We start from the raw sequence: 14,935 nt of genomic DNA, 5'->3' as shown, positions 1-14,935 counted from the left end.
ATACCGTCTAAAAATGGCAATAAAATAGGTGATGCACAGTTACGTGTAACTGTATATAAATTTACTAAGTATGACACGGATAAGTTTAGTTAAAAGTAGCTTTGAAATAGATTTCGGAAGCCCTTTTCTGCAACAAAAAAGGGAGGTATTACTCCACAGAACCAACATTCACAACTAGTCTAAATACTAGGAGATGAATGATTAATTGTTACCCAACCCCCTTCTAAACACCTTTCTTTTTCTTCTTAGCTGCATTTTAATAATTGCTCTCCTGCTTTCAATCATTTGGGTTTTAAACACCAAATCTGGATTTCCTGGAATACTGATTTTCGATAGTATGATGCAACTTTTTTTGGCGTCTATAATCATGAAAAAAGAACTAAAATATATAAATTTATTTTTTATCATAATATGGGGTTATTTGCGTTTCAATCTAGATTTTTTTTTCGGAAAAAAAGTAAAAATTTAGCTAGAATTTTATGAAGAAATCCAGTACACGCAAATATATATATAAAATGCAACGAAAAATATATCAATCACGAGGAAAATTTTTAACTAAGAAAGTGAAAAAAGTACACTAATAGAAACCCAAATTTTTCAGCTCCCCTTCTGAAACGAGCAACGGGCAAAAAAAGACCACACAGCTAAAAAAAATAAAAACAAAAAATATTGTAACAAAAGGAAAAAAACCCGCTCATTTTCTCTTAAAATTCTCGATGAGCGGGCAGCCTAAATACAATTTGGATAGAACTGATAAAAAATATTACGTAAAAACGTTTAGATTTTATTATGATTTTTCAAGTACCAAGAACAGTGAAAATGGAAACTGATTATTTGAATTGGTTAAGTAGAAACTTACACAACAATATATAAAAAAAATAAATAAAAGGGCATTCCAAATTATAACGAAAATACCCTCCACATTCAGTTGACCAGTTTTTGGTAGTAGCGGAGGGCGCCAAATTAAAAAAAAAAGAAATATGGTTCAAAAATCAGCCAAATCTAGGGAAAAACATATGGAACCAAACAGCTTAAGATGGTTTTGTTGTCTTTGGGAGTCAACAGAATGTTAGTGCCTGGAGAAGCGTAATTTATTAAAAGTGTTTTTAAACTTAATTAGTTATCCTTACTTATTTTGAAGGTTCAACGTAGCAACATCAGCGAAACTTTGGTACTTTCCTAAAACCTTTATAAGAAATTTGTACCAAATCAGTCCAGTCAACACCCTTTACCCTACTTCTGCGCTTCCATTATCCCTAAGTTTTAGGAGAAACTCTAAGATTCCCCGAAAAAACAGAGTTCCCAAATCCCTGAAAACATTCGTTTCTCCCCAAAATCACTTCGACGATAAATTTACTTCCAAGAAAGATAGAGAAAGCAAGAGAGAGAGAGAAAGAGAGAGAGAGAGAGAGAGAGAGAGAGAGAGAGAGAGAGAGAGAGAGAGAGAGAGAGAGAGAGAGAGGGAGCAAGGAAGGAAATGGCAATGAGAGCTTACTGGTGAGAAGACATAGCCCTTCTCAGTGTCCGGTAAATCTTTGGTTGCGTCCAGCAGAAAACTTCGAATCTCCATTAGAATCTAAAAAAAAGAAAATAAATGTATCTTCCTTTCTTCTGATTCTTCTATTAATAGAAGAAATATTCTTTTCTTCTATTAACAATCACAGGCAGCAGAGCGATGTGGGCACAATACATTATTTATTTATTTTTTGGTCTTAGACCAGGGCACTTCATCTGGAAGGACTTGTCGTAGAAACTTCGAAAAGGCCTCATTCAATTGAAAGTTGAAACGGCTAGTGCCCTTTATAATAGTCGAAAGTGATTAGACGGCAATTAACCCCCCTCCCACGCTCACCATTCCCCAAAACAGATTCAGTCAAAATTTTTAGGTAGCCACTTTGTTAAAAGTAATAATGCATAATGCATAATGGAAATTATGCATTTGAGGATAACAACCTCCACAGCCTTCAGGGTAAAGGTTGTTATTTTGTGTCTTGTGGGCATAACATGGTTTTACAGAAAGGCTGGTTGTATAAGCTTCGGAGAGAGCTCATTGGATTGGTAATCCTATTTTCTAATACGCTTTTTGAGATTCAAAGACCATATAATAAGACCTTTGGGGCGGACAGAATCCCCCAGAGTCTGGGGGTAGGAGTTGTAAGTTATGCCCCAGGGGTTTATAAGATTTTTATCGAAGGGGAGGTCGTGTGAACTTTAGAAGATGTTCATTTAATTTGAAATGTATAGTTCTAATTCCCTTTTAAGAGTTAAACATGACGGCGAGCAGCTAGTCCCTTTCCCTGACATCCTCTTTTCCCAAAACGCATTCGACTGAAATTGTGAGATAACCATTTTTTTTACCAATAGCCCAAAAATCATATCACAATGTCTTTAGAATGGACACAGTCCCCCAGAACCCATGAGCAAGGGTTTTAAAATATGAAATGATTATTAAGTCATCATACAGCTGTAAATTGCACAGAAAGAAACGGATACTTACACCATCCCATTTTATGCACCCAGTAGAAATTTTGTGAGAGCCATTTTGTTCAGCATATTAGAACGGTCCAGAAACCATGACTTTGGGAATATTGGGTATGCCAACCCCCCACAATCATTCAATTGGCCCATTATGCTTTAAAACTAAATGTTGCTTTAAACTAAATCAAAAGGTATTGTGTTAATGGTTGCCAAGAAGACAACTCAGCAATATATCACACCTTCTCAAGACCAGAACATAATTTGCACTTTACTGAAAACAAAATACGTTTCAAATATTTCCACCTTGTTTTCACTTGTTCAAAATGTTTTTACTAGATATATGAAGGGGGGAGTCCTCCCCCTTGTACTCTAATTGCAGCGCGAGAGTCTGGTGCCCTTTTTAAGAGTAACAAGAGATTTGATCTTTTGGGAATGATATTAAGTTTTATTTTTCTGGTCAACTTCAGAAGGTAAAAAAATTAAATTAAAAATTATAGTTTTTGTGTCATGATTTAAAAATTTTTACAGGGATTTTGTTCAGCATAGTAGAACGGTCCAGCAACTATGTTTTTAGGGATATACAGCCCCCCACAATTATGCAATTGGTCTACTATGCTTTAAAACTAAATGTTGCTTTAAACTAAATCAAAGATATTGTGTTTATGGTTGCCAAGAAGACACCTCACCAATGTATCAAGAACGACTGGGCGGATTAAGTTAAAACCTTTGGGGCTAATACTATTACTACTTCTGCTCTTTCAATTTGAATAAATAAAAAGAGTGAAAGTGTATCCAGGTTGTCAAAAAGCATAGATAGAATCTTTTGGGAATGATATGGTTTTATTTTTCAGGTCAACTTCAGGAGTTATAAAATTAAATTAAAAAATACTGTTTGTGTCATGAATATAATTGTTGAAAAGGGTTCTCCAACACACAAATACCTACTCAAACTATGGACTTTTATGGAAAAAAATAAACTGAAAAGATATAAAATATTATTTTTTCCATGAAAAAGACTACGTCAATATAAAAAGAACAGAAATTATTTTAAAAAACTTTTTTCACAAAAGGAGTTTTTCAAAGCAAAGTAGAGCTCCATTAAGCCAAAAATGAGCGGAAATAAAGTTAAATAATAGTTAAAGTATAAAAATACCACAAATCACTATCAATAAGCAAATACAACTCAAACCGAACTGAAATTACAATAAATAGCCCAAAACTCAAAACGAGCAAAAATTAACATTAGTACGGCTAACAACTCCCGCACCTTCTCAAGAGCAGAACATAATTTACGCTTTACTGAAAGCAAAACACGTTTTAAATGGCTTCACTTTTTTTACTTCCATAAAAAAACTGAGGAATAAATATCAGTATACGTCAATTAAACTGACAATTCACAGTCATTCTTTTTTTTCAGTCATATTATTCTCATTAAGCAGGATTTCCACCCTCCTAAGTATCGTTTGGCTACTTTCTTTGAAATTGCTTCTATCAATTTCACTAAATTTGTTGGATCAGGAATTAAGCTCTTCCCAAGAAACAGAATTCTACGCCCGTTACGGCATCAAACCGTAAGTAACTTATTTTCTTTAAAGAAATAACCAAAAAACTAGAATAGCCCGAAACGCTATTAACCATTTGAAGTATGAAGGACACTGAACACAAGGACACTTTTTTACGTAACATCAAAAAAAAAGAAAAAAACTCAACAAAAACACACAATAGATAAGATTACTGAAAAGAGCTAATGATATGGAGATTCACAATTTAATATATTTTTGTATTCTTTTTTGAGGTCAATTGTGGATCTATTAACATTACAAAAGACAAAACGTTTAAAATATATTTTGTTTTCAGCAAAGTGGAACTAACTTTCTGATTTTTTGAAGGCATAGGGGCCTTAGCCCTACTCCTGTTTGTGGTAATTTCTGTTCGTTTTAAGTTTGACTTGGTTGTTTACTGTAATTTCTGTTTATTTTGGATTTCATTTATTTATTAATAGCAATTTATTTGACTCTATTTCCACTTGTGCTTGGTTTAATGCTAGTTTTTCTTTGAAAAACTACTTTTGTGAAAAAAAATAATTTAATAAAAATTAAATAGTTTTTAATTCACATTAAATAAAAAAAGAAGTTTTTTCACTGAAAGTAAGGAGCAACATTAAAACTTAAAACGAACAGAAATTATTACCTATATGAGGGGATTACCCCCTCCTCAATACCTCGCTCTTTACGCTAAAGTTTGACTTTCTGTTCCAATTATTTAATAATGACTCTTGAAACACAAGGGCCGCTTGATTAGAATAACAAGCTTTTTTAAAAGTTCTACAAAAAACATTAGTGTAAAAAGCGAGGTGTTGAGGAGGGGATAGTCCCCCTCACATAGATGTTGATTTCTTTCCGATTTAAGTTTCAATGTTGCCCCTTACTTTAAGTTGTAAAAATATGCTTTTTAAAAATGTAATTTCTGATCGTTTTTAAGTAATGGTGAGAAAGCCAGCTCCCCCTCCATGGAAAATTCCCTTCCCTCACGAAAAATATCTCCATGAAAATATTCTCCCACGCTAACCCCGCACCCCCAAAAAAATATCTCTGTGCTTCCCAATACTATATGTCAAAAATGGGCCAAGGTCATAGATTGCAGCCCTTCCTCCGGGGGCTGTGGGGGTCAAGTCTCCTCAAAGAAATAGATATTAGGTATTTCGACTATGCTGAATAAAATGGCTCACAATTTTTATCGGATAACTTTTGGGAAAAAGGGGTGTGGGTAGGGTGGATAGCTGCCTTCCAATATTTTTGGTCACTTAAAAGGGTACTAAAACTTTTGATCCTCAAGGATCATTGGTTCGACGCGATCACCCATAGGACAAAAAAAAATCAACAACATATAAACACGCATCCATGATTGCTTCTGGCAAAAAATACAAAATACCCGCATTTTGTATATAGGCCCCTGAAGCCCCTACAATAGGATTCTCTGATATTCTCAATCAAAATTCGATTCTTTTGATGTATCCACTGTTATCAAGAATGTGTTTCTTAGAATTTCGGTTGCTATTGAGCCGCATCGCTCCTTACTTACAGTTAGTTACCACAAACTGTTTGATAGTTTTTTAATGGTTAATAAATTTTGTTTCGTTTTTTTTTCTTAAGAATCCTGATTTTGGCTTACTATTTATATTTTGGACAAAATTATGCAACATTTTTACTGATGATTCTACTACAGTACTTTGGATGGCTATGTACAGGGAATATTATTCAAATAAATGGGCAAGAAATCTGTATAATCTTTGGGGTTCTATAGGCAAAACAAAAATAACAATAAAAAACTAACTTTAATCGACCACCCCCGTGAAAATACCCTGAAAAGGCCGTTCATAAGCCGTTCCTGAGATATTGCAGATGCACCCTTTTGGGGAACTTGGATACATATAGATGTATAATCTTTAGGGTTCTATAGGCAAAACAAAAATAACTAATTTCAACTAATTTTAAAGAACTAATTTTAATCGACCATGAAAATCTCAACTTCATATCATAAGCCATTCCTGAGATATTTCAGATGTGCCCTTTTGAGGAACTTGGATGCATATAGAGTCTCCTTATTTAGTTCAACATCCCCCAGAAATCCTAACGTAATACCCTTAGCTTTACTTGGCATATTGCACAGACACGTTTTAACGATCTGGGTACACATAGTCTCTTTTAATTTAGATTTAGATATTGCATTTATGCCATTTGGACAACCTGAATGCAATGAAAAACTTTTGATTTAGTTCAATAATATTAGTAGTAGCAGCGTTAGTAGCAGTAGCAGCAGCAGTCACAGTGGTAGGAATTGCAATCGCAAGTAGCGGCAGTCATAGTCATAAGCGGCAGTCGTTGTCATAAGCAGCAGTAGTAATAGTAGCCACGAGAGTTTCAAATTAATACGCTTAGCCGTTTTTTAGATATTGCTGATATGCCCCTTTTAACAACCTGCATGTACATAGTCTGTTTTGATATAGTGCAACATCCACCTAATGTTTCGCCTTAATACCCTCAGCAATTCCAGAGATATTGCAGATAAGTTTTTTGCCAACCTAATACATGTGGTTTTTTTTTATTCAGTCCAACATCCACCGGAACATGCCCTGAAAGTTTCAGCTTAATACTCTTAGACTCCCCTGAGATATCGCTGAAAATATATCTTTGAAAATAAAAAAATACATGGACATTTTACTTGAAGGGTGATTAGATTGTTAAAACTGAAATCTCAGGTAGAATTATTACCGAAATTTTTCTTGAGAAGTCCTTAAGCATCCTTTCAGGTGGTGCACTCCCCACCCACCTTTGTTTAGTCGTGGCTAAGCCACAGAACACACATCAATAATTTCAAGAGAAACATTAATTTACCAGTAAATTAATTGGTAATACATACCCTATGCCCAGATTTGGTTCCTTGTTCGCATAAAACTAAATAGTTATCCGTCTTTTTCCAAAGATTCAGAGCTGTATTGAGTCGATCTTCAGTCGAAGGGAGTTCAAACATTGAATGACCAGAAACCACCAGCTGAAATTTCGTCTAAAACAGAAGTTTTAGATTCAGAGCGAATAATTCTGTGGTATGAACAAGGCCCTCCCCCCGAAAAAATCCTGGATAGGGCCCTGGGTATGAATTTAAGATATAAATTAGTTTATTTAAGATATGAATTATATTAAACTAATATAAATTAGTTTAACCAGCTTATATGGTTGTTATCTGTTTTTTTTTTTTTTATGCAAGCAAAGAGTTATTGAAACCTTAAATGAGGTAGTGTGTTAGAAAGGTATGCAACCATCATAACCCCCACTAAGGGTACTCGGATAAAATTTGCCCTTTAATTAAAACTTTAACGTTAAAAGTTACAAACATGGGACACAAAATGCATCTTAAATGGTTCCAGTTCATTTTTGTTGTAAAGGACAAATACCCCGTTGAAGGTAGCAGCAACCCCCATCTGATGGTTTGTTGTATTTACTCACCTTAAATTATTGCTCTTTACTTAAGTACAGATAACTTGTTTAGAAAAAAATATTCTTTAAAAATGCAATCTTTAGATCCTAAAAAACCATAAGAAAAATTCAATTTAAAACCAATTTTTAAGATGGACACACGACGATCCAACTAAAGATCAGACATCGTTATGCCAGGGTAGGAAATCACAAAAAAAGGAATCAAAGACAGGCTGAAAATAAGCTTTTTTTACGGGTTGCAGTTAGAGAGCTGACGACTAAATACAAGAAATAAGGCGCCGTTCCTTACTCTAAATGAGAATTCTAACATGAGCTTGATATCCATTGATCCAAACCTAAAAACTGATAATATTATTAATATTAAAATTAACATTAGAAAATTGTTGTTTTTAAAATAGTTAAAATTAAAAAAAATAATTAAATTGAATTAGAAAATTAAAATCAATAGAAAATTAATCAATTAATAAAAAATTCACATAAAAGAACTATTATAAACATAATTGATTTCTAGTCAGTTTCACTTAAAATATTCAATAGAAAATAGAATAAAAAAAAATATAACATAGAATATAGAAAATAGAACATAGATATATATATATATATATAAATCTATTAATGTTTAAGTTTAAAATGACTGATGAACTTACAATGGCAAAAGCCGATGAAGATGCTCAAAGAGTCTATACCAAAAAACTTGCTGCTGATAGAGGAAGTCAGAAAAGAAAGCGTGCCGAGGAATCAAAAGAACAGCAGGAAACAGGCTTGAGGCTGATAGAGAAAGAAAGAACAGAAAGCGTGCCGAGGAACTACCAGAGCAACGCGAAAGCAGACTTGCTGCTAAAAGAGAAAGTGAAAAAAGAAGGCGTACCGAGGAATCACAAAAACAGCAAGAAATCAGGCTTGCTGCTGATAGAGAAAGTAAGAAAAGAAAGCGTGCCGAGGAATCACAAGAACAGCAAGAAATCAGGCTTGCTGCTGATAGAGAAAGTAAGAAAAGAAAGCGTGCCGAGGAATCAGAGCAACCTGAAAGTTATCGCCTGGCATTCAGGTACAGCCCAGTCGATGATTATAGCTTGAGTAGATGTGTTCAAATCGGGACAATGTCTAAAATTTGTCCCTATTGCAAGACCTTGAAATTCAATGGTGAAACAATGGGAATGTGTTGCGCCTCAGGAAAAGTTAAACTTCCTCTATTGGCTGCACCACCAGAGCCATTGAAGACTTTCCTTACTGGAACTACGTCAGAATCTAAGCGTTTTTTGTCACAAATCAGAAAATACAACTCATGTTTCCAAATGACGTCGTTTGGAGCCCAAATCGAAAATCCAGATAAATTTATGTCTACTTTCAAAGTAAAAGGGCAAATTTATCATAGAGCAGGGTCCCTTCTACCATTCTCAGGCGAGAATCATAAATTTTTACAATTGTACTTCATCAGTGATAGAAATTCTGAATTGAATGCACGTTGCGAAATTTCTCCCAACGTTGAAAGGACAATCGTTTCCCAATTGCAACATCTTTTCCACGAAAATAATAATTTAGTGCGTCTGTTCGGCAGACGCACTAAATTCAGACTAATGATTCGGCAGGATGAAGAAAATTATATTTTAAAATGCCGTGAATTGTTTCACCAATTTGTCGTTGATATGTATGCTAAAATTGAATCAGAACGTTTGCTATATATCCGCCTGAATCAGACCAAGCTCCGCTCTGAACAATACATTCATTTGCGAGATGCAGTTATAAATGACGGTAATACCACAAACGTTGGAAGATTAACAATTTTACCTTCGTCATATGCTGGCAGTCCCCGTCATATGCACGAATATGCTCAAGATGCTATTGCGTATGTTCGTCTCTATGGTCGTCCAGATTTATTTATTACATTTACATGTAATCAATCTTGGGACGAGATACTGCAGCTTTTACTTCAAGGACAATCGGCGGTTCATAGGCATGACATTACGGCCCGTGTCTTCCGGCAAAAGTTGAAATCACTGATAAACTACATAGTAAAACTTGAAGTGTTTGGGTCAGTGCGATGCTGGATGTACTCAGTGGAATGGCAAAAACGAGGTTTGCCACACGCACATATACTAATCTGGCTACATAAAAAAATTACTTCGAACGAAATTGATGATGTGATTTCCGCTGAAATACCTGATAAAAATGTCGATAAGGGGTTACATGATATTATTGTAAAAAATATGATACATGGACCTTGCGGTGCACTGAACGAAAATTCACCATGCATGGCCAAAGGAAGGTGCACAAAGCAATATCCTCGACTTTTAGTATCCAACACAATTACTGGCAATGATGGTTACCCACAATATAGAAGAAGATCTACTGAAGATGGCGGTAAAACAGCAATAATAAAGAAGCGTAACGGTACCACCATCGAAGTAGATAACCAGTGGGTTGTTCCATATTCCCCATTATTATAATAAACATTTAATGCACACATAAACGTTGAATACTGTAACTCCTAAAGGCAATCAAATACATATGTAAATACGTCAACAAAGGCAGTGACATGTCAGTTTTTGGCTTGCAGCCCGAAATCAAAGATTTCGACGAAATCGTACAATATCAGGCTGGGATAGTATTGCAATGATGTCATACATTGTAGAAAAGGAGTTGTATTCAGATATTATAAGAAATGCCTAGAGGAACCCTCCCCCCCCCACAAAAAAAAACAAGAAAGAAAAAACAATTTAATGGCCTTTTAAGCTTTCTTCAGGTGAATATACGCTAAGTTCTGAATAAAAAATTTAAAGATCACGAGGGGGCATCAGGATTTTAGAAATGCCTAGGCAGGGCATAGCCCAAAATCGGTTGGGAATCACTGCTTTAAGCTAATTGATCATCTAACTTTAAAACTGAAGGGATCTATCTAGTATAGATAGATACCACATATCTACTGCGCTTTACTGAAAACAAAATACACTGTAAATGTTTTCACTTTTTTTACTTTCATAAATAAAAAATTATCAAAACTTTAAGGAATAAATATCAGTATATGTCAATTAAACTGACAATCCACGGTTTTTTTTTTTTTTTTTTAGTTAAGCGCAAATTGGGTTTGGTATTGAGAAGCCACGGGGGTTATCAGTCCTACTCATGTTAATTTCTGCTCGGTTTGAGTTTGATTCGGCTATTTATTGTAATTTATGTTCGTTTTGAGTTTCATTTATTTATTGATAGCGTTTCGTGGTAGTTTTACGCTTGGAAGATAATTGTGACTTTATTTCTGCACAATTTTTGGCTAAATAGAGTCTTTACTAGCTCTAAATAGCTCTTTACTTTTCTTTGATAAACTTGTTTTGAAGAAAAAGTTTTGTTAAATTAATCTAGTAAAGATAGATAGATTTATTATATGCTGGAAAAGGCCATACAACACAGCATTCGAAAACTCAAATCACAATATAGTAATGTAAGTCTGCTCTCCCCTCCCAGGAGAAACAAAAACAACAACAAAAAAATCCTTTTTAAATCACCTCATTTGTTCCCTATTCAAAAGAGCATTTCTGTAATTAATTTTGTTTTTAACTTGCCATATTTCTATATTGGAAAATAAGAAATATTGTTGCTTTGGTATCGTGACATTGTATAGTTTTACCGAATGTGTTCTATTCATTTTTTTTGTTTCTCGGTGCATGGATTTACCCTCCAACTCCTTATACACCATATACCTTATAAAAAATAAATATGATAATTTTTTTCTACTGAAAGTGAGGAGCAGCATTAAAACTTAAAACAAGCAGAAATTATTGCGCATATGAGGGGTTTACCTCCTCGTAATACCTCGCTCTTTACGCTAAAGTATTTTTAGTAATTTCAACCATTTATTCTACGGCCTTCGTGATTCAAGGGTCATTCTTAAGGAATTGGGACAGAATTTAAGCTTTAGTGTAAAGAACGAGGTATCGACGAGGGGTGAACTCCCACATAAACGCAATAAAAATATACGAATATAGAAGTTCGTTACGTAACTTAATTCGTAAATTACGTATATTTTTTACTAATGAAAATGTTCGTAAAATAATTAAAAGTTCTAGTTGCCTTTTCAAGTAATCAAAAAATTGGAGGGCAACTAGGCTTCCTCTCTCTCTCTTTTTTTCTCAAAATCTTCCGATTAAAACTATGAGAAAGCCATTTAGCCAAAAAGAAAATTAATATGCAAATTTCGTTTTAATTATTTATGTGCGGAGAGCCAAGATCAAAACATGCATGAATTAAAAAACGTCACGAAATTCAATAAAAAAACAAGTTTTTTTAAATGAAAGTAAGGAGCGACATTAAAACTTAAAACGAACAGAAATTACTCCGTATATAAAAGGGGCTTTTCCTCCTCAACGCCCCGCTCTTTACGCTAAAATTTTTTACTGTTTTAAATAGTAGAGTTAAGAGAAAGAGTCAAACTTTAGCGTAAAGAGGGAGGCGTTGAGGAGGAAAAGCCCCTTTCATATACGGAGTAATTTCTGTTCGTTTTAAGTTTTAATGTCGCTCCTTACTTTCATTTAAAAAACTTGTTTTTTTTATTTAATCAATTAAATGAAAGCCATGTATTCAGTGTAAAAAGGAATTATGCAGTCAAATCATACTATAGGGAATTTGCGATTTTTTTGTGCCAACCTTGCTTACGCCTACGAGTGCGATCTCAGGTCTTCTATATTTCGCCTTATGACCTCTGCAAGAGGGTGTTTTAGGCTATTCTACATTTTGTATGAATTTTAGGTTCATCCAGAAAACCAGGTAATGCTGAAAATAAAATGTTGGCTTGATATCCCTTGACAAAAAAAAAATAACTTTACGCAAAAAATGCTTTTATGCCATACTATTCTAATATTATTGTAGTATAGTCAATCTATCGAGGTATTATCAGTTTAGCTGAAATTTAGCCAGTTGTTGTAGCATTGTCAATTTAACATAGTATTTTCAGTTTAGCTGAAATTTAGCCCATTATTGTGTCACTGCCAATTTAACGCACTACTTTTAGTTAAGCTGAAGTTTAGCCCGTTATTATGGGATTATCAATTAATTGTAGCATTTTCAGTTTAGCTAAAATTTAGCCCCATTATAGTAGTATTGCAATTTATCGCAGTATTTTCAGTTTAGCTGAAATTTAGCCAAATAGTGTAGCATTGCCAATTTATCACGGGATTTTCAGTTTAACTGAAATTTAGCCCCATTACTGAAGAACTGTCATTTTTTCTCATCGTATTATTTTCATTTTAGCTGAAATTTAGCCCATTATTGTAGTTTTGTCAATTTATCGTAGTATTTTCAGTTTAGCTCAAATTTAGCCCCATTATGGTGGTATTACTAACTAATGGCAATATTTTCGGTTTAGCTGAAATTTAGCCTATTATTGTAGTATTTCCAGTTTAGCTGAAACTTAGCTTCATTTATATAATATTGTCAATTTATCGCAAAATTTCAAGTTTAGCCGAAACATAGCCCCATTATCGTAGTACTGTCAATTTATCGTATCATTTACAAATTAGCCGAAACTTAGCCCCATCATTTCAGTACGGTAAAATTATCATATTATTTTCAGTTTAGCAACAAGTTTGGAATTGGAATATATTACGTATGCCGGACTTCAGTCTTGATATTAAACTTTGCCAGTTCATATCTTAAATGTGTATTAAAAACAAGCAAAAAAGAGGTCTTAAATTTAGGGATGAAAAAAAACTAAAGAATATACCAGGAATTCCAAAGAAATATAGAATATACAAATAGAATAAAAGAAAAGAATAAAGAAAAAAGAATATACAGGCGAAATCCCAACTTTCTTCAACTACCTTGATTGCATAGAAAAAGTTGATTGAAAATAGAAAAAAAATGTCCTAGTGGGGCAGAGGGTTTGATCTCAGCTAGGAAATAAGGGACCCAGAGTTTGAACTCAGTTGCAGTACCGTTCAGTGCACCGCTCAGTTACTGCACGGTTCAGAATTTGGCTTCGGTGGTGCGGTTACGCGAAATCGTCTACACGTTAATCCAAACAAGAAGAAGAAGAACAAAATAGAAAAGTTTAAATTGCGAAAACAATTAGAACCACGGGGTTTGGGGAAGAGTAGACCCACAAAGCTCCCTTAACCTGCGCACCTATCAAGACCTAGCTCAATAATTTGCAGCCAACAGGACAGTTAGAATTCCGACAACGTAATTATAATTCCGTAATTATAATTATAAATATAATCAGAATTCCACCAAGGCAGTTAGAATTCCGTTAGAATTCTAACGAAAGCTTCACTCGATGTTGCACATCGAACGCCAAATTAACATCCAAATCAGAGCATCGATCTGATCCAATAAAAGAAATGGGTACATTACTTAAACTCACTAAATGTGTATTTGGAAGAAACTGCCGAAATGAAACTCTTTTGAGTCGATCCAGATCGTCCTTATATCCAGTTTCCAATAACCTCAAAGCCAATTGACTCATAATTGTCGAGGCTTCAATATTCACGAACTCGAATATGGATTGAAGATTCCATACATTTGATGCTGCCCTAAAATAACAAGAAACTTGAACACAAAGGTACGCGCCCATGTTCTAGAGCCTTATAAAATCGTAATGATGTTAAAACTTATTACCAGGTGTTACTTAACTTGCTGACGCTGTCTTCAAAATTTGAGATGCTTATTTCGACCCCTTCCTCTCATCCGATTTAGCTCAAAATTAGTATATAGCTTTACTTTAGCTAATATTTTAATATTTTGACATAATTGAATCTCAAAAATACTTATAATTATTCTAAAATTTAGTCTGAAAAATTAAAGAAAAATTGAAAATTTTAGCCCAAGCGTACCTTCGCCACTGCGGATGTGGGCGTTTTTAATAGACGACACTCTCAAACATTCTTTGGAGAACATACTTGCCTTTAACCTATTTCCACGTAAGAGTATTTCCACGTATTTCCACAATTTACACAATTTAAGACCAAAAAGAGTTAAATAAATGCTTTATAAAAAACCAAGTTTTACAAATGAACTAAAAAGGGGAAAATAAATTTTTCGGTTCTAAAGAATACTGTTGATATATATACATTAAATAGAATTTATATGTGGAGCGCATTGTACTTAAATAAAAAAAAAACTAGGAAAAACTATCAATAGATAGTTGACTGAAAATGGGCATTACGTTTAAATTATGTTCAAAATAGGCATATAAAAGCATTCTTTAGAACCGAAAATTTATTCTTTGCACGATTATCATGTATTCCCATAAAAATCTCTCCCATTTGTCATATATATATGCAATGATCAGGGGTAGCTAGGACGTGCCGTCCTGGCTAAGTTGCTGGCGTGCTAGTTCGAGAATTCTTAGTCCATGCGGCACGGGTGTAATCCCAGGCGTGGCCGGTTATTTGGTTTGGGGCGGGGGTCATTGGCGTGACTCTGTTAGCTCAGCTTGAGTCCACCCAGCTCTAAATATGTACCTGGAGAAATCT

At 34.2% G+C, this 14,935-nt stretch overlaps 1 protein-coding gene across 1 annotated transcript in view; it reads right to left on the bottom strand.

Moving 5' to 3' along the window:
• LOC136038844 (ribosome assembly protein METTL17, mitochondrial-like) overlaps positions 1-14,935 on the bottom strand; it is a 44,759-nt gene that overhangs the window by 9,985 nt on the left and 19,839 nt on the right. Inside the window, exons 5-7 of the mRNA XM_065722259.1 lie at positions 13,825-13,993; positions 6,898-7,041; positions 1,496-1,576 (exon numbers count right to left, since the gene is read on the bottom strand). Coding sequence (XP_065578331.1) covers positions 1,496-1,576; positions 6,898-7,041; positions 13,825-13,993 — 394 coding nt within the window. The remainder of the gene's footprint in view (positions 1-1,495; positions 1,577-6,897; positions 7,042-13,824; positions 13,994-14,935) is intronic.

Source organism: Artemia franciscana, chromosome 18 (assembly GCF_032884065.1).
Source record: "Artemia franciscana chromosome 18, ASM3288406v1, whole genome shotgun sequence".
In the NCBI taxonomy this organism is placed as follows: domain Eukaryota; kingdom Metazoa; phylum Arthropoda; class Branchiopoda; order Anostraca; family Artemiidae; genus Artemia; species Artemia franciscana.
Note: the sequence above shows the minus strand (reverse complement) of the source record. Positions and strands in the feature narration are given on the sequence as shown.